Source organism: Agelaius tricolor, unplaced genomic scaffold, assembly GCF_023055355.1.
Source record: "Agelaius tricolor isolate 1412-34295 unplaced genomic scaffold, bAgeTri1.0.p SCAF_3, whole genome shotgun sequence".
In the NCBI taxonomy this organism is placed as follows: domain Eukaryota; kingdom Metazoa; phylum Chordata; class Aves; order Passeriformes; family Icteridae; genus Agelaius; species Agelaius tricolor.
In genome coordinates, this window is record NW_027269263.1 from 37128995 (window position 1) to 37156653 (window position 27659).

General features: G+C 37.4%; 1 protein-coding gene across 2 annotated transcripts; it reads right to left on the reverse strand.

Moving 5' to 3' along the window:
- Nucleotides 1-399: 399 nt before the first annotated feature.
- XPOT (exportin for tRNA) lies at nt 400-26766 on the reverse strand. 2 transcript variants are annotated; one of them, XM_071423508.1, is made up of 26 exons: nt 26561-26766; nt 24067-24175; nt 22966-23099; nt 21061-21143; nt 19931-19987; nt 18394-18463; nt 17017-17235; nt 16254-16438; nt 15738-15906; nt 14246-14482; nt 13911-13949; nt 11295-11357; nt 10202-10326; nt 9177-9321; nt 8905-9024; nt 8629-8723; nt 7812-7881; nt 7277-7515; nt 6512-6797; nt 5112-5301; nt 3801-3917; nt 3598-3713; nt 3044-3091; nt 2056-2127; nt 1453-1509; nt 400-978 (listed from the first exon to the last, which is right to left on the reverse strand). In XM_071423508.1, exons 3-26 carry the CDS (start codon nt 23023-23025, stop codon nt 952-954), a joined length of 2889 nt encoding a protein of 962 aa, XP_071279609.1. In that variant the 5' UTR covers nt 23026-23099; nt 24067-24175; nt 26561-26766; the 3' UTR covers nt 400-951. The 2 variants fall into 2 exon arrangements, with proteins under 2 accessions (XP_071279609.1, XP_071279608.1); XM_071423507.1 differs by lacking the exon at nt 24067-24175.
- Nucleotides 26767-27659: the final 893 nt, after the last annotated feature.

Sequence of the window (27659 nt, forward strand, 5' to 3'; positions counted from 1 at the left end):
GCATTAGTTCATGAGGAATGTATTATAAATCCCATGCATGGCAAGACTCAAACTTTCCCCTGCCCCTATGAGATAGTTATAAAAACCTGTTATGTTACAGAATTAAAAAAATAAAAGTAGCAGCATTCTACTAAAAATCACTGTTGAACCATTGATGCTACTGAAATATTGCAGTGAATACAATTCTTTCTTTGTGCCAGCATCTTCCACATGCAAGGGAGCAATATAATTTATTACCTAAGCACCAGAAAAATTGCCAGGTTCCACTCAGATGTAACAGCCAGAAGTTTCAAGAATGCTGTAGCTTCTAAAGATTCAGCTAAAATGATTCAGAGAGACTTAGACATTTCACTGCATCAAATTTTATTGTTTTTATAAAAAAAAGATAGAACCAGATGCTACTTTTAAGTGAAATCATTTATTACACCAATCTGTTTTATAGGAGGTATATATATATTTTATCATTAAGACAACTTCAATAAAATGACTATCTACAAGAAGGACTTTGATTGTTTTATTTTCATGTCACCATACATGAACAAATGAATTTTATGTCTTATTAAAACATTTTACTCCGTATCAAAAATGTACACATTTTAATAACCATTGCTATGGTCTGAAGGTATTTTTACATTTAATTCATTTAATTTAAAAAATAAGTGTAATTTCCTTGCTGTATGTGTTACAGTGTAAGCTTAACTCATCCTATACATAATAAAAGTTTGTGTATACAGATAATTTTTCATGTTGTCACATACCTTCATGTCTGAGACACAGGTGGGGATTTTGCATTTCCTTTTTGCAGAAGGTTAAAGTACGTACTGATGTGAGCACAAAGCAACATTTCTTAAAACAAGACCAGTTTGAATGGCACAAGAGTTAGCACTTTTATAAATTAAGAACCAGAGTTCTGCATTATGGAAACAGGTACATGAGATTCCAGTACTTTCCTTAGGGCTTGGCTCGCTGGAAAAAAACCTGCAAAAAATTATTTTTAAAAAATTAAAACAAAGGAAATGTAAGACGTGGAATGCTTGAGGTATAAGAGAATTTGTTTGACAGAGCTAATTTTTGTGTTTAACATACTGGTTAACACATTAAGGGTTTGACTTGTGCTATTTGTTTATGCTCACACCCTCAAAAATTATCTGTTCTAACATTCTCTACAATTATAGGATCACATTATTGCTTTTTCAGCTATTAAATAAAAGCCACAAGAATATCAAACTACTGAGATAGCAAGGTGCTAAGAATGAGTGACAACTTTATAGATGCAGGTTTGTTTTTGTTTGTTCTGTCTTTCCAATTAACTGCTTTGGTCCTTTGAGATTCCCAATAGGAATCTACTGAAAACTACTAAATAATTCAGTATTTTGGTTTTACTTCAAGTCACTACTATGGCTAAATGGTATGGAACTAAAAGCTATTGAAAGAAAAAAAAAATCTTTATACCTTTAAGTAATTTTTAAAAACTTTAGCATCAGGCTGCTGAAGTGCTTGACAGAATTCCTGTAGGAAAAAAACAAAGAAATAACTAAAAGCAGTAACTAAGTGAAGCAACAAAGCAACCTGAGATACATTAATGTGTAAAGTCATTGGTATTCATTTGTATTTTCCCTTATGTACAACTGAAGAAAAGCATGTTATGGATAAAAATTTGTAAAAGGCTATGATAGTCCAAATGCACTCTGGGGTAAAAACTATTTCTTTGGTGGGTTGTTTTTGTTTTTTTTTCAAATACAGGATATCTCGTTCACTTTTAGCTGAGGAGACAGAAACAGGACTATCTATAAGGATATCTTCAAGTTAAAATTTGAATTAAAGTAGGAAGATTGCTTAGACAGTTACATGCACTGGAATTTTTTTTTTTTTGCAAGGTACCTTTACAGTATCTTTACTCCTTGTGATAAATTAATCCTATTCTCATATGCAATAACTGAGTAAATTTTACTATGAGATGAAAGTAGGTTAACTTTGTAAATAGCCATTTCTCCCCACTTAACAATCAATCAAAGTGTTAAAGGGTTTTCCAAGTATTCTTTTAGGAACTCCTACCTGGATTATCTCAGGAGCTACTTGCAAAGAAGGCAAATACTCTTGCTGAAGATACTGAATGCACTCAGGACCCTATAGAAAAGCAGTACACATTTTCTTCATGCATTTTTTTTAACAGATGGAAAAATCATAGCCCTATACTGTATGGTGGTCTACATCACCATTTCACCGAAAATGAATGCTTTTCAAATGTTTAAGTTATTCTTAGCTGTTAGCACATAAAAAAGATTTCTCAATCTTGGCATTAAAGGTTCTACTGCAATTTGGTACCTTTTGTTACACAGAAGAAAAATGCACTAAAAATTGCACTGAAGTAAGAATTACAATAGAGCCAAACAGTTTGTTACATGTCAACTGTAAGAGATAGTTAATTATGGAGGCAACTCTAATTTCACTGACATTTGGAAGAAATAAAATAATGGGTATTAGCATCTGCCTACTGCTTTACCATACTACTCCATTGCAAAATTCAGTAGCCAAGAGAAGATGAGCACAGTACTTCCTCTGTAACATTGACTATGTAATCTGCAGTGAACTAAGCAATAATAAAATGGAATGTCCAAACCTTTGAGTGAAAAAAACATTTTGATTAACACTTCAGCTTTTGTTTTCTTTACCTATATTTATCAGATAACTTTCAGCACAGGAGGGATTACTGCACAAGCTGGCAGAATACAAACATAATCCAATAGATCTACCAAGGGAAAGTGAATCAACTTTACCAATTCACATAAGTTACCCTGGAACTAGAACAGCAACAAAGTGAGCAGATTTTTCTCCTTAATGAAGAGTCTGTATTTTGCATTCATTTATCAAGAGGTACAACTACTGGATCCTGTATCCATGCACAGCATTATGATCATCCTGTTATTTTATATAAAAATACAGTGGGAATTCATCCTCATAAGTATCTAACTTTTGGAAATTGATAAAACCACTAGAAAGAAACATGTGATAGTTATTCCCTATGAAGTATGATGAAGCTTACCCTTTTGAGATGAATTGTTTTTAATGTCACTGCACATTCTGATAAAGCCTGAAATGTAATACAGAGCATTAGACTATTGCATTGGTCTACTGTTTCACTATTCAAAGCTGAAGAACCTAATGAGACCCAAAACAAGGGCTAGTTCATGCCATTATCCCTTCATTTTCCCCTCACACAATGTCAAGTCTTGACCTTCCAGGTTTTGTTCCACTCATCAGAAAATCAGAAAAGCTTCTGCACAGCTGAATCCAAAATGAACTAGAGAACAGCCCACTCTGTGTATTTGCTTTCACTGAACATTAGTTAATAGGTAATGCAGGTCAATGCTAAATACTTTGATCTCCAATTGATTTTAAGCCTAGATAAACTACAGGATACACCACCACAATATTCAATAATTAATCATACAGGTACCTAAGTGTAAAAAAGTCCAGGAAAACCTAAAGGATTTTATTTCTGAGATGACAATCTTTAATCTCCATGGCTATTGTAGGTTTGTTAGGTTCAGTCTACCTCAGAGGAATGAATGCAAAAAAACCATCCATAATACACACCAGTACTGTCTGAGCATCTGCTAAGTCAAACGTTTGCTTCAAAGGTGCTAAGAAACACGCAGGAACAATGTGCTTGTAGACAAAGTCTGCAAAACCTACTGGTCCATCTTTACCTCCTAAAAAGAAAAAAAAAAAATTTCCAGTTCTATTACTTCTTCATGGGTAGTAGCAGATGGAAAGGAATTCTGGAAAGACATTCTTACCCCAGAGCTCCACCAGCTTAGAAAGGATAATAAAACAAGTCTTCTGTGCAATAGGATCTGGGTAATCCACCGCTCCTTGAATGACAGTGAACAACACACGTTCCACATTCTCTGCACCTTAAACACATTAAAATGAACTCATTACTTCAAACTGTAGCATAAAATGTTTTGGTACTCATACACTATTTTATATTAATACTGACCTGGAAGATATGCTTCAACTTCAAAATAGCTCATTTTTGCACAAATCTCAAATATTTTTGGGAAGTTTCCCCTACGATGCAAGACAACTCTTATTTAGGTTAATTTTTTTTTTTTTAAGTTTGGAGATTTAAATTGCTCTTCTGGCCTTTAACCCACACAAAGGTGAGGGCAAAAAATTTTGTCCTCTCTACCTAATTTGGAAGTGTTAATTAAAACTCAGCAGCACTGAAGTAAGTTAGCTTATCTTGCAGCATATGACAAGATATTTTTTCAAACACTTAAAATTTCTGTGCTGCATCTATGTTTATTTGTTTGATCTCTTTAAAAATTTCTTGGCCCATCACAACTACCAAGTGCCTCTTTCAAGAAAGTTCTCACTACTTTTTTCTGTCCCAGCAGTATTACCACCATTTTAGGACAGGGGAAAGGAATTCTGAGCTTCACTTACCAGATGAGTCACTTTAGACTTTCTGAAGTCCCTATCCATTTTGATGGAATTTAAATAGAAAGAATCACTTACAGTATCAAGCAACTAGATGTCTGACTTCAAATTCCCATAGTGAAAAATAACTAATTTGCATGTGGCCAGTAAAGGTGGGGAAAACCTGGTAACTACATAGATACTAAGTCACATGATGCCTTCTACCATAGATAACAAGATAAGGCAACAGTAATAAAAGTTTACAGGATTTACTGATGTGCCCTTCCAAAAATAGACAGAATGAATAGTGGCAGCTGTGAGTGGTCTTGCCCAGCAGTCTGAACACCGCTATACATTGGTATGTAGTGTAGGATCTCCAATTCACCAGACAAGTACAATGATACATGAAGACAGGATACACTGTTCTTGTCTTAACAGGCACAGTGATCACATTAAGCTGAAAAGTGCAATAGGAAGAATATGCCTATTATAGCTTGATTTCACAACCCCAAATTCCTGTACAACAGATAATTTGAATCAGGCAAGCTGAACACAGTACTTCCATTAATCTATTATATTGTAAAATAGTTAACAGTACTTGCCAGGAACTGGGCTAATAATTTTCTTAAATAAAACGTAGGTGAGACTAACCATAGTACTATCCTTTGAGAAACTGGATTCCTTACCTTGATTAGCTATGACTTCACTCATTCCACTTCCAGTTACTGTTTGCAGAAAAGCAAAGTAACTCCTCCGTAACATTTGTTTTTCTAAAGCAGCAGACTGGTCATTTTCTTCTGCTGGAAGGAGCAACACCTCAAAAATAGCATGAAGTAGTGGCATAAACATCTGTTGCAGAAAAGGTGAAACCTGTGTCTGTGAAGATCAGAAGAGGGTGTCAGCTCAAAAGGAGAAACTGAACATCAAGAAGTTAAAACTAAAGTCTTGTTAGAATTCTCAGCTTGGATACACTTTTAATGTTAGTAATTTCATATAATTACTTACAGCACAGCAAGTTGCATCAGGGTCACCATGAATATTATGGCACCTTGATTACACACCACCTATTTTAAGCCTTTTGCACAAAAATAACTAATCCTGGCTACCATCATTTTGTGTAGGAAAAGGTTTTTCAGGATTTTTCATTCTTCTGTTCAGACAGACAATTTCAAATATCCTGAAATACCATCTCTAAGATGTTAAAACTGGCAACAGGTCAGGTTTTATAGAAATTTTCTTTAAGGATTACTAAATATTTCCTACTGACCTTACAGAATAAACTTGTCACAACACTTTTAGTGCAAAATGTAGCTAAGAGCACTAAATTAATTATGAATCGAAAAACTGAAGGCATGTGCTATTCAGTCACATCAGAATTCCACAAAGAAGCAACTCATATGTTAATTTGTTAATGCTTAAGCAAGATTTTATCTTTTATCTACTCTTTACTATGCCTTTAAAGTATTCAAGGTGAGACTGTAGAAGCTTATTTTACCATGCTACAATAAGAATAGTACTGTATCATACAAACAAAATATTATACCTGAACATGGTATTTGTCCCACCTTGCTCCTGTGACTTTTTTATTTTACCTTCCTTCTTTCACAGACTATTTTTAATTATCTGTTATCCCAGATATAAGTCTGTATTCCTCCTTATACACATATTTGATATTTCTGTATCTCTATCTTCTGGAAATCTCATTATAAAAGATGAGAATTCACTTCAAAGCTTGTGTATTTGTAAGCTAATTTGCAACATTAGCTTAAAGCTTCAGTGGAGAGCATGAAGTTAATTGTGTCAATAAGAAAAAATTTGTGATGCAAGTAGTACTTTAAAATATCAAATCCAAAAAATTTAACACAATATAAACATTTAAGACGAATCAAAGAAAAAAATAGTAATTTAATCACTGTGAGTTCCAGCAACATATGACTGTAATCAAAAACAATGTTTCCCAATAGCAGCCTTCAAAATACACTTACTAATTTTTAGGGAGGGTACTGACACATAACTGTTTTCTGGAACTAGAAACAAAGATCTCTCAGCAACACTTTGACCCTGAAAAGCTTATGCACTATCATACCTTAAACTTAGCTGTTATTTGGTTTATAAGAGGAATGAATTCTTGAAGATCTTTTGCTTCACAATCTTTAAGCATGTGTTCAGAGGCAGAAGGAATGAAGGGAAGAACTTCCTCCTCTAGGCAAATAATCATGCGGTGAAGGAAAGTGCGGACACCACTTCTCAGAACTTCCTTTTGTAATGGACAACTGAGAGCTGGCAGAAACGTCTGTAAGCAGTCCAGATAAACCTCTGAGCATCCACACTGCTTTACAGTTTGCTTATTGCTGAAAGCCTTGCTGGTCCGGCTGTAAAAGCACACATCAAGTTTTACATAAGCTCCCATTCCAGTACAATGAAGAAGCAGTAACACTGAGAACAAATGCTTTCCAACCCAGGCACTAAACTACAATACTCCATTTCATGAACCAGTGGAAGTAATGAACAGAATATTTTCATATGAAGGAGCGTCACTTTGGCAGTTTCTGAGAATTAAATTCTAACAATTTACCAACAACATATGATTAGATTAGCTCCATACAATTCTTTGAGCAAAGAAATAGATGCTGATTCATTATGAACTTGCTCAATATTCTCTGTATATACATCTAAAGCAGACTCTTCTAAGGGGACTTTACTTATTTTCTCAGCTATCACAAGAAATTCCACAACCACAGATGACTTTCTAGGTCAATAAATAGAAATCTCAGTCCCTCTTCCCAGTAAAACCTTTGTATTTCCTTTTTACTCAAACCAGAAACATACAGTGTTACTGTGCTGTACCTACCTAGCAAACCCAACGGCATGATTCAGGCAGTCAGCCAGTGCCATCTGTCTGTCCTCATCTTGTGCCATCATCAGTTTTTCTAACAATACTTTGAACTTCTCCATCAGCGGAGTCAACAAATTCCTCATCAGAACCTGTTTTCTTTCTGCAGAGTATTCACTGTTAACTATTAACACTCCAGCTGTTTCATAAATGAAAAGTTGATCATCACTGCTTAACAGCGCCTGGTAGCCATTTTCCTACAATGGAAGATAACAGGCTTAATTGACTAAGTGTCCTCTATCAAGGCTGTCTTCTCAAAGTTTATAGCCTTCTATATATACACCCATCTCTACCCCATACTCCCAGAAACCCACATAAACAAGATGATTACAATTAGGTACAAAAGTAAGGTGTGCAAGTGATCTCACACAAAAAAGCAAGATAATTATTTGTGCTTAAATGTCTGCATGCTAAGCTTACAATTCACCAAGTACTCAGGCACACTGATAAGTGCAAGCCTCACTCATTAAAAAAACCTACTGCAAATACTCACAGGAGGAGAAAGTTCCATCAGGTCTTGTATTCTGTTCAGAACATCTTCAATGAAGGGATTCATTTGCTTACTGAAGTAAAACACAAGTACATAACACTACTTAGAAGCATATTCAGTTTTACAGGTTTCAAGATACTTTATGTAAGCTGTGAAGTTAGGTGCCAAACTGACTTCTCCATATACGAATCCTCTATAAATATCAAAACGCTGCTGCAGAAAAATCTGGCTTATAGGTATGATGCTAATGGTAGGCCAAATAAATACATGGCATAGTAGGAAATAACCATTTTTAAAATTTTTTTAAATATGCATCATTTAAGTGAAGTACTTTGAACAGTTGAAAAAATAAAAGCATACTGAAATCTGAGCTTCTTCTGCCTCTAAATGAAATGCATGCCTGTGAAATAAGACCAAAAGGACAGGACTGTTCAAAGGACTCATACACTGAGTAAACTTCATCAGTATAAATTCCAAAAGAATTCAAAATTTAGTTAGGGACAGGGAATAGTTACTCTTGAAAGTCTCTAGATCCTCTCACACTCAGCTCTGCTTACTGAGAAAAAGTAGAAAAGGCATTTATATTGCTGATCAGCTTTAACGTCTGATCAAAATAAACCAGGCATATGTATTCCACTTCTTTGTTCTGTGACAAATATATCCACTGCTACACAGGGGAACAATGCTGCTAGAGCACTGCTTTGGTATTTTACTTCATTGCAGTCCATCTGAAACCTAGGCTGTTCTAATGACAACTGGGACACACAGAAGTGTTTTATGTAGTAATTTCAGTGCCATTTGGATACATTTATTTACTCACTTCAGAGACTTGACAAATCTGGAAAAGAGGTAAGCTGTTCGACTCCGTACTTTAGGACTTGTATGACGAAGACCACGGTGATCTAAAAATGCCATCTGTAATCAATAAAGCATCTTAGTCTTACAGTGTCTAAGCAAAGCAGGGGGAAAATGTAATCATTCAACAAGTTAAGAAACCCAGCTTCCTTAGGAACCTTCAGAGAATACAAAAATTTCTTAAGTCTAACAAACTTAACTAGTTTCACCTAGTTAAAAATGTAAATGAGATGAAACTTACTAGTACAGTTGGAATGTGCTGAGGTTCAACAGCAAAGAATTTTTCATATCTAACCACTGTTTCAAAAAATTCCAGGGTCACTGATGTGTGTTGATAGGCACTAACACCAGAAGTCACCAGCTACAAATAAAAGCATGAGCAAGTTAGTATTTAAGCTGTTTAGAAAACCTAACTGCAGCATAAGTGACATGCTGGTCATTACAACAAGCCATGTGAACTGAAACATTCTAGGCTTTAATGGTGCTTTTTAAAAGCTCTCAAGACATGCTTACCGTTCTCATCATGTCTTGTAAAGCTGTAGCTTTAGTTACATCACCGGAGAAATGAGCACCATGAGATACAGGAAGAGCCTCAGCCAACATATACAGCAGCCTTATTGCCACTTCTACTTCCATAAATCGTGTAGTCTGCCAGTTCCTAGAGCAAGAATATGAAGATCATGTTAGTCTTTAGTACTTTATGAAATAATCATGATTATACCATGTTAATATTTTCTTTTAAGCCTTCTTTAGATGCACAGCATAAAAAGAACAGATTTAAACTAAGTAAAACACTGGAAGGCTCAGACAGTTATTCAAGATGCTTCTGAGACTTTATCCTCAAAAATACCACCTTCTCATCAGATCACCACCAGCTTTCTTTGCCAGTTTCCACTTGAAAGCTACAGATTTCTATTGTGCTTATTTAGATACAAAACACACCTACTATGACACGAGGACAATCCATGCAGCTTCACATAAGAAGAGACTCAGTTAAGGTACAAGGTAGCCACCAACAATACTGGATTTCTATTTGTATACAAAAAACTCTCCTCCTAGCCAGGGAACTAGTAATGTTTCTTTACTTGTGTGCAGTTTCCAGGATTAGATCTACTTTTTTTTTTTTTTTTTACAAAAATACTTCACTTAGATTTTTTTTTTTCCCCTCATCCAACTTTGTTTTTCTGATAAAAGTAATGCATAATATTTACACCTCAAGGACACTCTTATGAGATGTGGCAAAGTGAACACCTCTCCAAACAGCTGGTGCTGTGTAGGTAAGTGACAAAGATCCAGAAACATCTCTAGGAAAGAAAAGCTGCCTTTTAAGGTTACAAAATAAAGCTTTTTCTTTCTGAGGGCTGAGTAACAGATGATATGAAGCCGTATTTATCATTAAGTTGTAATGAGCTCATTCTGTCAACTGACTTCACCTTGCTGCATCACACATTTCACTACAGACTGATGGTTTACAAAAGGAAAATAAAAACCTAACCCCAAAAGGCTTCATACAAATCAAGTTATAAACCCCAACTTACTGAAGTGTAGTGTTAAAAACTCTGCGGACAGATGCCAACAGTAATTCTGGTGAAACCTGAGCAAGTCTGTCCAGCAGCAGTTTCAACTGTTTTCTGTACTCCACAAACATTGCTTCATCTTCACCCTACCAAAAAAAATTCACATCAGTAAAGTCTTTATTTTCATATTTAAATTCACCCACAACTATTTTAGACAAATACACCTAAAGCAAAAACATGTACATACAAAACCAGTATAGAACACTCAGAGAATTCAATAATGCTCATCCAGTGCTCTTGCAGCATAACAGCAGGCTTCTTTTATGGCTGGATATAGTATGTCGAGAATCACTGCATTCTGTCCAGAAACATTCTAAAAAGGCTTTCCAAAATGAAAACCAGCCAAAAGTACAAGAAAGAAAATGCTTTTGGCAAAGCCTTATTAACCCAATTCTTAAAAATTGACTCACTCCTCAAAGACATTCTTTCTTAGCATCTAGCTTAGTTTTTAAATTGGACTGACAACATTTATGATGGACTGGATACAGCTTAAGTTAACCCTTTTAAGGCTATTACTCTCTCAACAGCCTGGGACAAAGTCTGTCCCACATACTCAATCATTACTGTTGGCTGATAGAGATGTTAAGCATGGAAGGAAAATGAAATGAAAGACCTTACCCCACCCTTAGCTCATTTTTGCAGAGGTTTGACCTTCTCCAGTAGCTCAAGTGGCACTTCTTTTGAGAGTTTCATACACAGTATTTCTCATGTATTTTTGCAAGACAGAAGTGACATGCAGAAACATGCAACTTTGCACTGAACCTCAACAGCTATGTTTAGTTATCAGCACAGCTGTATTTGGCTTGGAATAGCTCTGTACAAACACAGCCACAAATATTGTAAACTCGGTTGGCTTGGATATACCTTTACTATGTTGTTTTGTCCTATGCAGACATATCTAGAAGCTTTCCATATAGGAAAAACCCTCAGCCTATGGACCCTTGCTTCCTACCTTTAAATCTTTAGTCTGTGAAAAATATGTATTTTAAGTCTGAGCAAGTTTTACTACATATAATTAAGTTGCATATGTCTGTTTATTACTACAACACAATACCTCATTTTCAAAATTATATTCTTCATCATATGTCAACTTCTTCATAACAGCCAACATGATTGCCTAGGATAAAAACAGAACATTAAGCATAGAAGTAGACAAGTTATAAGAAACAATCGTGAAAAATACTACAGTAAAGAAAACATTGTAGCTAGTGTTGTGTTTACAAATATTTTTAATCCCTTTTAAACTATTCTTTTCAGAGGTTTAGCAGAAGTTAACAGTCCAAATCAAAATAGATGGATTATATCCAAACAATACACAGATGCTATTCCAGACAGACAGCAAAGACCTTTTGGAGCTCTCAGTCTGACAGTATTATCAAGCTTTATTTCCTGTTTGTAATTTGTGCTGCTCAGTTCACATGGAAAACAATCAAGATGACTGAACTAGGCAGGGGAAACTAAAAAGGTTGTCCAAGATACTATTTTAAAGGGATAAGTCAGCTTAGGTATAACATCAACTTCTCTAATAGTTCATAGTAATTGGTGTCTGTAAAATCCATCTCTATTCAATAATTGTTTTGCCATCTTTAATACAGCTGTTTCAACATTGCTTCAAGAAACAGTGCACTATATTGTAGTATCTGTAACTACTATCCATTGCATGTGGTAAATACTTCTGATTCAAGTCTTTTAGTCTAATCATTATCATCAACATCAATAAAATCAATCATTTATAGATTTGGTTTGCCATCCTTAATCCTGCAGAACAAAGTTGCAAAAAGCTTCACTGACACAATCCTTTATACATAAACCATTGTCTAAGTCTGGGAGATAGACTGGATCCAGCTGCACCTCGACTTCTCTCTAGAGGAGTTTAGAAAGCAAGGGGTCCCCCTCTGCACCTTGTCACTCAATGGGAAGGTCTCTCTACACTTTGTCCATAGCTTGCAGCAGCAAGCTGTCAGACAATGAGAGCAATAAAGTGCAATATAACCTTAGTAGGGACTGTTGGTACATCTTAAAGCAACTATAAAGGCTTGACCTTAGTTCTACTTAAGTCTGAATGAAACAAAATGAAACAAAAAACCTTCTGACAAATAAACCATGATTACTATCTTTCATTTTAACTGCAAAACCTGAAATTCATCAACACCAAAATGGACCAATGGATTAAACCTAAGTTACTGAGGTGAAATTCTTGATCATCTTGCAGAAATAGATACCTTGACACTAAGTGTCCCCATGACCTGTGAGAAGTGTCTGCTCCTCTGTAAGAAGTGATATTTAAGAATTAAAATAACTGCAAAACATTAATGCAATACACTTGTAGCCAAAAATGTTTAGAAATACCTATCATTCTAAGAACTAAAAACGTGATCCTGCTGATGAGAAAAAACTTTGGAACTTCAGAGGCACAAGAAACAAGCCTCCTTTTTTTCCTGTTCAAATAATGAACAAGTTGAAAGTGTATACTTTAAAATGCAAAACTTTAAAGGAATGCTGCTAAGCACATCATTTAAAGCTTAAGGCAAACAACAATAAGATTTAGACTATTTCCTATTACTTTCTTATTACAAGGTGGATCAAAGAAAAAAAATTTGTTACAATTGTTTCCCCGTTTAACACAAATCCTCAAGAAGTGCTCAGTAAAATTAAGAAATATTTGCAACAAGGAAATCTCCAGTATGAAAGCAACTTAAACCAACATATTTCAGGGTAGGAATATATTCCAGCTTGTAGTGTCTTAAGTATACTGCAGTAGTAATATTATTTGATCTAGCTGTAACAACAAAAGACAGCCACAAAAATAAAAAGATTCAGTGCTCTTATCAAAGTTCTATTTTTGTGTTACCTAATCCAAATTAAACAGACATTAGACAAAAGGAAATCAAGGTATCAAGATACTCTACACTGCAGTTATCCAGATTCAACTTGTCATGTTAGAACAGGTACAGAATTGCGTTTTCTTTGTAAAGGAAAAGGAATCAAACCTGTTAGCTGTATGAACTTACGAAATAACTACACCAATCTAACCAGTTCAACATCCAAATCAGTACATCTACACTGGTGCAGACAGGACTGAAAAATCCATATAAGTTTACTACTTCCGAAACTGGACATAAATTTCATGTTTTATATATAAATTTAAGATTATTGACTTGAGCTAATGTATATTTGATGTAATATTAAACATACAACTGCTCATAATTACAATTCTTATCTCTCAATTGTTGCTTCTTTCTTAAGCTTAACTTACATTATTTAGAGTTATATTTATGACAATCCTTCCTAGACTTCTTCCAATCCTTTGGAATAAGGGCAGGTTTTAATAAAAATAAAAACTTGAAGAAACAAGTTTGATTTAAGAATATTCTTTGAACAGTATAGCCTGCAGAGGAGCTTGCCAAGCTTGCCAAGCATATGCTTAAGGATTGTTTGGGAAGACCAGCTCCAGAATAGCTTTCATCTTCATACACAATTCAATATAGGCTTACTATTTAAAGAAATAACTGTAGTTACTTAGCAAAAGATGGAACACACTGTCCTTACTTTTAATTACTGTCACATACACATTGAGGCATAAAAATTAAATATGATTTGTTTCAGCAAAATGAAATATTCTGATCTAATGTGTCCTTGAAGTATAGAATCTGTAGTAAAAAATACCTACCTCTACATTAGCTTTTTGTTGGTCTGAAAGTGCAGAAAGCTGGAAAATAAAATTCAAGCGTTATTTTTTTGTATTCTTACTCCTTCATTACTGTCTAAGAGAAAGACTTGCTTTTTTAACAGCTATATGATCTGCCTTTCCCCCTAACACAAGATTTAACTCAACTCCTTCAGATCTCTAAACAACACTACAGAAATAGCATGACCACAGGCAGTGAAGAAACAGAATGCTAATTAGTAAAAAAAACTATTTTGCAACTCAATATGAGACATTCCCACAAAAATCAAGTGAAATTATGTCAGAATTGGTGTTAAATTGAAGCCAGATGTATTTACTTGTTTCAGGATGTGAAGGTAGTCGTAACAAAAGCCAATGATGTTAGAAGAGATGTCATCATCTTCATGAATTAGAAGTTGCAACATCAGGGCCACTTTTGCTTCAATAGCTTGTAGAGTGTCTTGAGCACTCTTCATATCACCATTTTTTATCAGTTTAGTCCAACTAGCTATTAATGCTTGCCCCATCCCATTGACCAGCTTAGAAAATCTGGCCAGAAAATCCACATCATCTTCCTGCAAGAAAAGATACCTGATTAAAAATACTAACAGAGCTTATGTTTAAGTAATACAAGATTACAGACTGTACTACCCATGTCTAGTATATGGAATTAAACCAACACTTGTCTCCTAGCTGGAAACTACCAATTGCCTACAATTGGTTCTTTTCCCCCTGGGAATGGAGAGAGAAAAAAGTTAAAGCAATGCCAGATTTGTGTGTCCTCCATTACACAACAGTAGCTTGCTTCACCTCTTCAGATTTGCTTGTTTCTCTCTTTACAGCAATAAGGTTCAAAACAAAAGCAGCAGCACATGCCTACCATAAATTCTAGGCTGTATAAGAGGAAAATCTTTCTATGGAAAAACTTCAAAGAATTACCAGCTGCAGCTCACTTCAGAAATACTGATAACAAGTACCTCTCAATACTGCCTGCTAGAGTGAGTTAATATTAAGTATTTCTGGCTTGCTTTGTAGAAACACATTGATCAGAATCGAGAAACACCCCTAAAGCAGCCACCTCAACAGGATGTTTTGGTCTCTGCCATAACTAGACAAAAGTGAAAGAATAACACATTTATCTAAGAAAGACCAAGGCAAGATTTATATTAGTAGGAATACAAATTTGACAAAGGTTTCAAAAGAGTTAAAAGCCTAGCAATCTAAGAACCACAGCTTCACAAGGACTGGCTGCTCTTCCTCCACAGCAGGTAGTGAACAGTTGTTCCTCAAACAAGGCAACTGCCAGAAAATCTGTGTTTAGTTAGTAGGTATACTTTTCCAGCTTCCAGATAAGCATTTCAAGCCTCATGTTTGATGGTGCACACGTGCAAAACAGCATACGTGTCCTTTAGAAAGCTTTTTGCTCTACTTAATTATGCACAGATTTTTTTAGAGTGAGACATTAGATCAGCTATATTGCCTACAATACCTATTACAGAATCATTCAGGAGGGAAGATTCAAGACAAGGAAACACAGAAACCAAATTAACAGTAAGCACAACAAGCTTTAGGAGAGGAACAGAACAGGGGAGTTACATAATACCCTGCTTCTAGAATGAAACCCTGTGTGTTCAAATTAATAATGAACATTAATAGCAAGCTCTTAAATTTAAGTATGAGAAAGCTGAAAGAAGTGTTCAGTTTTGATGCAGAAGCACAAGTACCTCCCTCTAACTTATGGACTGTTTTATAATTTTCTGTGCATCAACTTATTTAAAAACTGTCCAAAATCTATGACTCATTCCTATTGTTAAAAATCAGTACACAAACCTGATCAATACTGAAGAGGCCAGCAGACTGCAATACTTGACATAAAGACTCAACCAGTTTTGTTTTATCAATTGGGTCCATTCCCTTATTTACAATTTCAAACAAACAATCGCAGGCTTCTTCCCGGAGAACTTCCACAGACATGTGACCTAGCAGCATATTTATAAACCTTCAGAGAAAAAATAGTCCAGCTTTATATATACAAAGTAACATTGTATAGAAGCTTTATATTTTTTGTGCGCATATTTACAATGATCTCTTTTTACAATTCTCTTTCTATTGTACTGACAAAACCCAACATTTTATGCATTTTAAAGAGAACACAGCAAACAGGGTAGTGTTTAGTTTGGCCATTATATCAGCTTGGCTTGCAAAAACAATCACTCTCCTAAAACTCCCAAAACTCCAAAGATTACTTAAAAGTCATCTTTGAAGGACTTTTATATATTTCATTCTATACAGTCAGCATACTGCCAAGGTGATTTTTGCAAACCCTTTCCATAAAAACCTTCTTACCTTTCATTGGCTATCAGGCTCAAATCTATCCAGGATACATAAGCTCCAACTACTTCAAGGCACTGGCATGTCAACTCTGAGTTATTATATTGATAATTTTGTAAGATTTGGTACCACGACTCCACCAAACTTGGAATGCACTGTTCCCTCATAGTATCTTTTAATAAGGTGTTCCTACGAGCCTCCTATCAATACAGAAAAAGGATAAAATCAGTCCTGTCAAAGATCAGAATCTTGTCAAATTAGTAGCATTTTTCTATCCAGATGCCAGACATCATGTGTCATAGCAAGATAAATCAGAAACCCAAAGAGAATATTTCTTTACTTTCCAACAAATAAAACCAAAATAGCCTAAGTTTTCCCTTTTATTATCCACAGTGCCTGAACACTGAAAGAAAAGGCAGAAAAAGAGCAGTCTTCTAAATCATTAAATGGACTTTTCTAAGGGGTTAGGACCCCTAAAAACATGCACTAGAAAAAAAACATTAACATTTAAAAATGAGTCAGTCTAGCATTACACTGGCAAACTTGGTTGATTAATTTTTGTTTGCAAGCTTTGAAGCAAAAAAAATTAGCTGAAAAGTATGAAATCATAAAAAGCATTAAACAACAAAGCTAAACATAACATTTTGAATTTAAACCTCCTAATATGTCTAAGGGAGAGCTGCCACAGGAAAAAAACATATCTAAAAACCTTCTGCTCTAATTAAAATATGAGAACTTAAAATTTTAAAACAAGTGTTAATGCAAAATAATAACTTGCCTCTGATGTATGAACAACATCCCGGTCCACCAACTCAGCATCAACAGCCATCAGGATTCTGAGGTACATATCCACACCTCGTGGATTAAGGTCAACTACTGACAGAATGTCAAAAAAAAACTTGGGCCATTTTGTGAGATATTCAGTAACAAAAAGCAATGCAAAGACTTGTGCTGCTTTGTTGCGAATAAAAGTCTTCTCAGGCTGGGGATTCAGCATCTGGTAGAAACAAGACATTTCATTTGTATATTCTCAATAAATTAGAGAAGAATCCTACAGGTTTGTTGGTCTCTCTGTAGTAGTTAATATACTACCTCTCTTCCTGGCCAAGACCAATAAATAAACCCTTACATTTCCAAGGAATTTGAAGAAAAATTGGGTAAAGTGTCCTGCAGTAGGGAAAATATTTTCTATGGGTGATACAGTCCTAAGCCTTTCATTCAGTACCAAGACATTAAGTGTCTTTCATAAATGCCTCCCATGCAAAACCACCACAGCTACTCAAAGACTAAAAGATCATTTGCCACTTTGGTGAAAGCTACAGTCCTCCTGTAGCTAGCTTGTGCCTGTGTTAGATGTTAGTGCTACAAATAGAAAGGGAAGTTCCTAAATCTAAGGGGAAAAAAAAATCCACCACTACTAATCTCCTCTCCTTTTCCTTTCAGAAACTCCTAAACAGAACAGTTTGCCACAAAGAGAAGAGCAATTTAATCCACTTCAAAATCATCTGTTGTTTTTAAAGTTGTATTACACTCCATTTCCTATTGTTAAGTTTTCTACACGGTAACTATGTTTATCTTCAGTGTAGAAGTGCAATGGCAGCTATATAATGGCAGGTATGGGCAAACCATGGATACTTCTGCTGACTGCAAACTCCTGGGTGGGGCTGATACTACAACTTTGGCTACAGTAACTAATCCACAAGAAAGAATAGTTCATACTCTGCCACACTACTAACACGGTTTATCACAGAGGAGTGATAAACATCTGCCAGCACTCAAAGCAGACAGGAGTTCACTCAGTAGGGTCTTAGAAAAATAATTAGCAGGCCTGCTTCTCCTCCAGACACTCAGGAACATCAGGAATCTGTATTATGCCTCTCTAAAGGGGAACTTTTAATACACCTTATTTCACACATAATTAAACCACAGTCATTATCTGATGCAAGAATTATCTATTTAATACTAAATTGAGGCATGGACTTCTTTACAACACTTGATTTAAAAATTTCTCACAAACCTTTAACAATTAGATACCAAATATCTTCAGGAAGCCATCTTTGTACTCAAACAACAGATTAAACATTTAGTCCACACTCAATGCCCTATGTTAGTCTAAAAGCCTAACATGTAAGACTGCAGTGAAGAACACACATACCTGTGCTTGCAGCCATGTTATGAGTGTTTCCCTAATTAGCTGCTGCTGGACTTCAGTAAGTTCAGAGTATCTGAAACAAAAAAAAATATTGAGGTCAAAATACAACTGTTCTTCATGGCAAGCACTAACACTCAGCAAAGCAAAAACTCCTTTATAAGGTATGTAATGCTCCACATGAACGTAAATGTAAAGTTTCTAGGACAGCAATTTACAAAGCTATTTGCATGTTAAAATTCTGATTCAAAGGCAAAGATAATAAAAAACATTTTACCCATAGTAATGGATCACATTTTGAGGCATTACTGCCTCCTATAGTGGAGTAGAAGCTTGAAATTTTGCAGGAAGGCTGCTCTATTAGGGGCAGGACATATGACCCTGATAAAAATAAACATTTCAGCATAGGCCAAAGGAAGAAAGAAGAGACATCTGTATATGCCTGAACTTGTTCACTACACATTGAAGACTATCATTACTGAGTACAAGAGGTCCTTCACTGATCTGACCTACACTACATTTACTATCAGCCTTATGTCAAAAAACCCAAGGAAGTAATTCTGCTTTATGTCGTACATAGAGTCCTGGCAAACTGTGACATTATATCCAGCCCACCTCAAAAACCAGCCATACCTCTGCTAGGACTAGTGAAGCTGAGAATACTCTACTGCAAAGAAAGTTAGCTATAGGCTTGTAGAGTCCTTAATAGGAATGACTGCTGAATGGGACTCCAGTGTTCCAGTCACAGCCAACTATTCATTAAAGAGAAGAAAAAAAACACCCCACCAAAAATGTTGAAAGAAAATAAGCACCAGGAAACAAGGACAAGCATACTGCAGGAAGCAGGTGACAGGAATGAAACAAGCAGAGAAAAGTAGACAGTGAGGTAAAATTGGGTAAATAAAAAAGTGTTTAACATTTGCACTCATATCAAAGTGTAAAAATCAGTCACAAAATACATCTTATTCCTATCTAAATTCCTGACCAGTTCAGTGTATTACAAGCAGTCAAAATGATATTCAAAGATTCCATGATGCTCAATTCCAGATCAAGGGAGCCCAAAGTGAGAAAAAATACAGTTCTGTGCAATGACATTCATATTATTAAAAGTATTTTTCCCTAGAGTCATGGTTCTATGAAACCACCACTCAGTGAAAAGACTACTTTCTCAACATCTCTGCCATGGTCATTGAATGAATAGGGCTCTGTCTGAAGTCCAGGACTCAGTACAGAGCACAGCTGCAAAAATCAGTGAGAGTACAGAGTAAGGCCTGAAGCTCCAGACAGGAATAGCTAAGTTTCAAGCAGTCCTTGCTAACTGGGTCTGCATTGGGCCACAGATGTGTTAGACTAGCTGAGAGCAGAGCATGCTGCTCAAAACCTCTCCAAGGAAAAGGAAAAGAAACACAAGACAGCTCTCTGCACCAGACTACAGACACCTCATCAATCACAACTAGGAAACAAATACTATTTCATTTGCAAGCAGAATAAAAAGGGAAAATTAAAGGGATGTAAACGGATGGTTTTAAGTAAAATTACTCACTTGAACTTAACTTGATGTTCCAGAACTTGAAAGCAGAAGAACTTTATGTGATCATCACTAGAAAAGAAAATTCTGTTACTGGAAGCAGTACAGTTCACATTTCTGTGAAGAAAAAAGTTCCTCAAATATTACAATCAGATTGCCCCTTTGGCACCAGACAAAAACCAAACCTGCTGCTACTGTTACTTCAAAGTAAAAATGACAAATAGTGGAGCAGTCAATCTAGTAGAAATGAGCAACTGTTAAGCTAATATTTATATTTGATACTAGTCTTTATTTCTACAGCCACCTGTTTGTTATGGTTTGATTTCAGTATTGAATAAACAAGACTACAATACCTACAGTATCCTGCCCTTACAAAAATCTGTCAGGTTTCAATAGTATGTTTGAGGCCCACTACTACACTAAGAGCAAATTGTATTCTGCATCTTAAAAATCAAAGGTAAAGAGAAACTGGGGTGTAGATTAAGCATGGACATTCCACATGCTCTGTTATCCACACTGCTTTTTCATCTTATTATCTAAAACTTGCAACAACCATAATGTATATTTTAAAGATTATAATTTCTAATCTTATGTGGTTTTAATTACTGCACATTCTGATGGAGTCAATAGTTTTGATAAATCATTTACAAAAAAGCATTCCTATAAACTACTGCTATTATTCAGGAGATCTGCACCCCTCAATTTCTTTCCAAATTGAATTATTCCATAAAACAGTGACAACCTAGTATTTTTGATGTAAATACACAACTATGTGCAAAAATAGTGGTGATTAGACACTCTATGCATCTTGAAAAATGGGATGGCCTACTCCATAGAACTGGGGCAAGGAACTACTTATGATATTACTGCATATAAAGTCTATAGTCTCACAGGGGGCAATTCTCAGCACTTTTCCTCAGAATTTCAAAACCTAGCAGTCTTTAGGCTCCTAAATTACTATGGAGTTTAATTTATACATTGCTCCTTGGTGAAAGGCATTATACAGAGGCCACAGATCACTACGATACTAAAATTAGTACAAAGACATATTAACATTCAACAATTTAGTTTGCCTATTATGCTGCTCAGCTAAATCAGACCCACACATATTACTAATGACAATAAGAAATTATTAGTTACATTACCTGTATATACTCTGAGCTAATGCTTCTGCACAGACTTGCCAAGCATCCTGAGATATCTTGAGCTGCTCAAAGTAGGCTAGTGCCTGCAAAAATCAAAGTAAGTTTCACTTTAAAATGAACAAAGCACATAGCAATACATCTCATTCACACTTTCCCTTGTATTTAAACAATTGTTTTCTTCAAAACACCAACACTATTTGGATACACTCCAGTGGCTCCCTGATCACCTTAACACCGAGCAGGCTTTTTTCCAAATGCTAATATCATAGGTACCCATTTCCACTTCACATTCAACACAAAGATTTTTGAAACTTGAATGTGGAAGTCATAGAATCAGAAGTGTTGAGGTTAGATGGAACTCCAGAGACACATTTAGACCAGAGCAGCTTGCTCAGGGCCTTTCCACTTAGGAGGAAGTTCACATCCAAGTTACATTCCTTCCACACATTCTAAAGAAGTGGTAATTTAGATTTTTCACTGAAAACATTTCCCTGTTTTGTTGCACCACTTTGCTTGTATTCAACACCCCAAGCTCAAAAAACATTCAAACACTAACCACCTGGACAACTGTCAGTATATGAATCTTCTACAGAAATTGAGAAAACCTCTACCAAATTTTAAATAATCATGTTACTTATCAGGACTCCTAAACAGCTTTTGACAACAGTTAATTTCACTTACTTGCTTTAAGGCTCAGTGCAGCCTGTAATACAGAACAGTAAAGCGAGTTTTGAAGCAGAAATTAGATTAACAACATTATTTCAATTCTATGAATGCGTGTATTTCAAAGGGGGTTTGGCTGCTGGATATTTTTAGGGGCTGCTTTTTGCATTAGTTCATAAAGATTTCCATTAACCATTGTCATGTCCCAAAGTATTTATTCAGAACTAAGTCCTAAAATAAGAATTTGCTTCCTGTAGTTAGTACTAATTAGAATATTTTCTTATTCTTAATGCATTATTTTACTACAAATGGTTTGATACTTCCCTTATGTTACATCTTACATGACTGTGGAAAAGGTAGGTCCCCTTCTGCTATGAAATATTTCAAAACTCAGCAGACTGCATAGTCAAAAGGTCAAATCTAAAAGCTTCCAAGTTTAGTGATATTTTATTGACAGATCACTAAAGATTAGCTATATCCATCCTTTTAAAAAGGACAAATACCCAGAACCAACATATTTAACAGGCTACTTAGCAAATCAAACCAAATCTGTAACTGTTCTAAACATTCCAGGATCTGTTTTACGAACACAAAACCACGGTATTAATATCCTCATTCCTGGAAGATTTTCCTAGAAGTTATCTTGTAGACAGTTAAATCAACATGGTAATCAGTTAGCAGAGATAATTACTCAATAAATAGCTACATAAATAATAATGTCTTTTCATAGGATCATCTCTTATGCAGAAAATGTTACCCACATATCATGATTACTTTCTTAACCTACTTTACAATTACACAAGCTTCACTACAATTAAACCCACATATTTCATTAAAAAGACACTAAACCTATTAAGACGAGAGTTAAAAACATCTAAGAATCAACAGGCTAATTTCAAGCAAATTGTTTTTTGTAGCTGATTTTCATTCTATGAGAATCTATGTAAGGAGTTGAGCAACAAGTATAAAGAACGGAAAAAACTTAAACAGTCAGAGTCCAGAAAACTAAATTCTATGCATGTTAAATGAAATCAAACTGAAATGTAACAGAATTGATAATACATATCCCTCAGCTTACATGTTTGCACCATGACTTGGCTTTGTACTTGCCACCACAAATCCTACGCATTTGGCTCAGAGAACAAACTCAACAAACCCCCACCCAGCCCATGAAAACATTCGATTTTTTGCACTGCAATACCATCTCCAGTTATTAGAGAGAAGAGGAAATTAATTACATACTCGTTGTCTGAAGTCTGCATCAGCATTTGGGTTGAGCCCTAAAAGGGCTTGTTCATCCATGTCTATTGCTATATTCGTTGTTTCCTGTTCCTAACTGCTTTGCCCACTGCTTCTAGAGGGCAAAATACGATCATCTGTAAATACAGAAAGAGAAATTTTATTTGCTCAGCAGAACAAGTAAAATTAAAACTAGGACAGCAACAATCACACAAGGTGGCCCACAAACCTCAAAAAATGTACTCCAACTAAACATGAATGCTACAGTACAAATACTGTAATTCTAAGTCCTTTAATCAACTTTTCATAGTACTGTATTTAGTACTGAATAAGGGAACTTTAAAGTCTCCATATATTTCAGTGCTCTTGAAAAGAGAACTTGATCAACAGGAAGATGGCATTAAGTATAGTATTCAGCTGAAAGGCTTAAGTACAAATTTCAAGCATGCAGAAGTTTCAGCAAGATACAACATAAGCACAAATCTACTCCTTAAATGAAAGGCCAGTGTTTTTGTTCCCCACCACAAACCTAACTACAAAAAAACCCAAAAAAGAATCTCTACTCATCTCCAATATAGATAAGATGCTTCATACACCCACTTATGAAGTATTTCCAGTGGTAGGGGCAAAGTCATTAGGAGGTCTTTCTTCTAAAGCAAGCACATGCAAGTGTCTTAGAAATTAAGCACAAAATACACCACACTAAGTTGTTAACAAAAGTTTTCTGTTCCTACCAATGGGTGCTTATTCACTAGCAATGATTTTTATTTAGAAAACTCAGTGTAAAATTAACAATTGAGCTAGACAAATGTTCTAAAGATGGCACGCTGCTGTGGGCTGTTCTGCAATGCTCTAGTAAAACACAGAGAATTTAAAAAAATTAAAACTTCTCTGTCAAATAACAGGATGCTGTTAAATAACAAGAGGGGACAAAAACCCATCTATCCTTCAGTTCTCTGCCCCACCTCTCCCGCCCATGGTAACATAGTTAATTAGGCCTGAAATCAGGCCTTGTTATGTAAGTATGTAGGAGGCAGGGGAAAGGAAGAGACAAGAGGAAGAGATGAAATACAAAGGAGCTGTGGTTCCAAGCTGCCTACATACCCATAGGTAGAACTTCTAATTTCTTAGTATTGTGTCTCGTGCACGCTCTACTGTTCACCCTCCCCCACGGGAAGAAAGGTGGCACAGTGACAAGCAACAGCAAGCAGAACTGAAAAGGAGAGCCCAAAATTTAACGTGGTGACAGACTTTTATAGAAAAGTCAAGACAGAATACACTACGCCTAACGAAAAGCAATTTAATAAGTAAAATTGAGTTCATACAAAAAAATTTGCAGGTTTTGGCAGTACAGAAACCAGAAAGTCTGGAACAAAATGATGACTCCTGGCAAACCAAGCCTCACAGACTGCCTTAGTCACTGTGATCCCCCTCAGGGGCAGTATCTTTAGGGATTAAACTGCTGTGCTGAGTCTTCTCCCTCTGCGTCCCCAGCCCCCAATCTGCTTTCCCCATAATCAACACCTAGAAACGACAGACTAAAAAAAGGTAAAATACTGTAGGGAAAAATGATTTTTTTTTTTCTTTTATTGCATCCTTTGATTAGGGTCTGGTCCAGAGTTACACAACTATTTAATTTACAGAGACTTTTTTTTGCACATTTACCTGCTGGTATCAGTACATTTTTATCTTTTGGGCAGATGATTTATACCTGGGTGACAAATTTTACTAATAAAAATAACGTGACTCAAACATGTATTCCCTTCCCTCGTTATTGCTAACAGCAATGCCAATCTGTTCTACTGATTTTCTAAATGCCTCATGAGTGTATTTAAAATTTCAACTTCTATCATATAGCCTTTTCTCACATTCATCTTGACTAGCCAACTCTAAAAGACAATTAATGAGATAAAATATTCGAATGAGCCTCTTGAGAAAACTAACAAAATAGCTTTTTTTGCCTCATGGTTTTACTTAAGCAGGTAGCTTTTCTGCCACGTATCTACTTAACCAGCCAGTTACACTTCAAAAGCAAAACTGAACAGTGATTTTAGCAGTACTGAGAATTCACAAAATGCACTTGGCTATAACATCAAATATGTCATTAAAGCAAGTTTTATTTATAAAAAACAATAGATAATGTTAATAGTTAATATGCAGCTGTGCAGAAAGTATTGTCTTGCTTACTTAGACATTATTTTTTGTTAAGCAGTACACCATGTCAGGTGGCAAACTTATCTTACAGTAATTAGAAGGCTGCAGTTCCTTACCAGCAAAGTCATACAGGTATGACACATCAAAATAATTTACTCCTTTTCCCCTACTAAATACTTAAAAGCACATTTGACAGTAAAGACTGTTTTCATAGTGTAAAGGAGGCAGAAAAACCAAAAAATTCAACCCATTTTAATTGGGCAAGACTACCCAAAGAACAATACAGACGTGGCCAAAGTGTGTAACTTCAATCCAGATATACCCCAATAATGAAAGCATTCAAAGCATTTTAACTACAGATGCTAATCACGGGAACAATCAGCAATTATAAAAAGCTTCATGTTCAGCAGTCATTTTAAGTATTTACAAGATGCGGTAACACAGGGGGAGCCAGTGGTGTGCCTCATTTGAATTTCCTCAACTTTTCTCTCTAATAAAACAAAGACATTAAAATTCATCTTTTATAGTCTTTTTTGCGGTTTTGCTTGCTGCAAACCTTGGGCATACTTACAGCTTCTTTGGGCTCTAGACCCTTTACACTCACCTAACAGGCGGTTAAAGCCAACAACTGTGTAACTACTGCTACTTCGACAACTTTTCAACTGGACTAGAAAAGTTTTTCTTTCTGGAAGTGACATTAGGTCTTAGTTTCAGGCACAGTTTTACCGGCAGGAACTCCGGTAAGGAGCAAGGCCTCCTTGCCCCCTCCCCAGACGCGGTCAGAGCCCGGTCTCCCGTGGCTGGGAAGAGCCAGCAGGGCTCGGCAGCGCAGCCGGCCCGGGCGCTCGGGCATGCACCGCCCGCCGCGCTCAGCTCCGCGGCACAGCCATCGGCCTGGCCTTAGACCTGCCCGGCGCCGTCCCGGGCCGCAGGCAGTGATCCAGCCCAGCACCCGCACTGGGGAACCGCCGCTCCGACCACGCCGCGACCAGCGGAATATGGAAGTGTGGGGAGGTCCCTCCCTCCCTCCCTCCGCTCACGCTGCCGTCCTACGATTTCTTCCTTCCCCCACCAGAACCATAGCGGATGGACAGCCACCGAGGCGGCAGCTCCCGCGAACAGAACCGCACCACAGACTACAGCGTGTATTAGCGGAAAAAAACACAGATATTTTTCGTGGCACCCGCAGGGCGGGACCGGCGGGGCCCGGTCGGCTGCAGCCCCCGCTGTTCCCCAGCAGCTGGGCCAGGAGGACGCGGCGGTGCCTCCCCCCCTTTCCCGGAGCCTCTCGGCTGGTGGGGAGGCGGCCCCGGGCTGAGGAAACCGGCCGGGGGACTCGCGGGAGCCCGCAGGCGCCGCCAGCTCAGCTCACACTGCCCCTTCCCCCCCGGGCTGAGTCACCCGCTCCGCGTGTTGCGTCCTGCCCGCGTCCCCCCACCGGTACCTTCCCGGTCAGTGCTCCATCGCCGCCGGCTCCCGCCCACCCCCACAGCTCCGCAGCCGCCACGAGCACAGGGAGCGGGCCGGGCCGGGCCGCGCCGCCTCGGCTGGCGGCAGGAGGAGGAGGAGGAGGAGGAGGAGGAGGAGAAGACTAAGCAGGACCACCCCTCTCCGCCAAGCCGGCCGGCCGCGAGGCACGCCGGGATGTGCCCCAGCCGCGAGGCAGCCTGGGAGTCGTAGTCCCACCCGCCGCTTCAGTACCGCCAGCCCTGCTGTAAAACCGACCGCAGCGGTGGAATAAACTAGGGCTGTCCCGGGATGCCCCCGAACTGCCTGCAGTGTATGGAAATCGTGCCGTGTCAGCGGCGGTGGGGCGGGGCTCCGCCGCCGGTGCGAGTTCTGCAGTAGCGGCCGGAGCGACCGGCTTGGGGACGTGCACAGGGCAGGGCCCGGGCTGGCGTGCTCTTGTCCGTAAGGAGGAATCCAGCTGCTGTAGGTAGCTAATGCGATGGTTGGCTTTCAGAATTAAGAGATGAGCATTATGTGTACATTAAGAGAAGTTTTATAGATGTATAATTATGTTATTTTGGTATGCTCTCCCCACAGTCCTCATCCCTTTCCCCCCAGTATTGCTGTCATCACTAGTCAGGGCATTTAGGGAAGGCAGGCTTGTTAGTAGGAGGCGCAGCAACACTTGACCTCCAATCGAGGTGTAAGAAGGTGATCTCCACCAATGGACGGCAGAGAAGGAGCTGACTGGAGGGGGCCGAGGATATAAAAAACAGAGTATCCATTTTGTAGCCGAGCACATGGCCGTTTGGGGGCGTACTCTGGGCGCTGCAATTTTTCCTTATTCCGTTAAGATTTAATAAACCTTTGAAATTTTAAAAGTGAGCGTCGTTTCTCACACAGCTGTGTCTGCACACGTAGCACTGGGCTCCTGCGCACAGGGCTCTGCAGGCAGCGCCGTGTTCTGGGTTGTGCCTCGCCACACGCCCGCGGGGCCGCTCGGCCGGACTGAAAACCGACCCAAACGCGAGCAACTGCGTTACAAACCCGAGCCAGCCCCGGGGCTGTTACAGTATCTTCCGAGGCAAAACCCA

Bases quoted from the DNA above. Each gene is read 5' to 3' on its own strand.
- XPOT (XM_071423507.1), bottom strand. From the start codon at position 23,025: ATGGATGAACAAGCCCTTTTAGGGCTCAACCCAAATGCTGATGCAGAC. The intron at 19,988-21,060 runs GTAATGTAACTA...TTTCTTTTCTAG, and splicing joins TTAGCTCAGAGTATATACAG to TGATGATCACATAAAGTTCT. The intron at 5,302-6,511 runs GTATGATAGTGC...TGATCTTCACAG, and splicing joins AAATAACAGCTAAGTTTAAG to ACACAGGTTTCACCTTTTCT.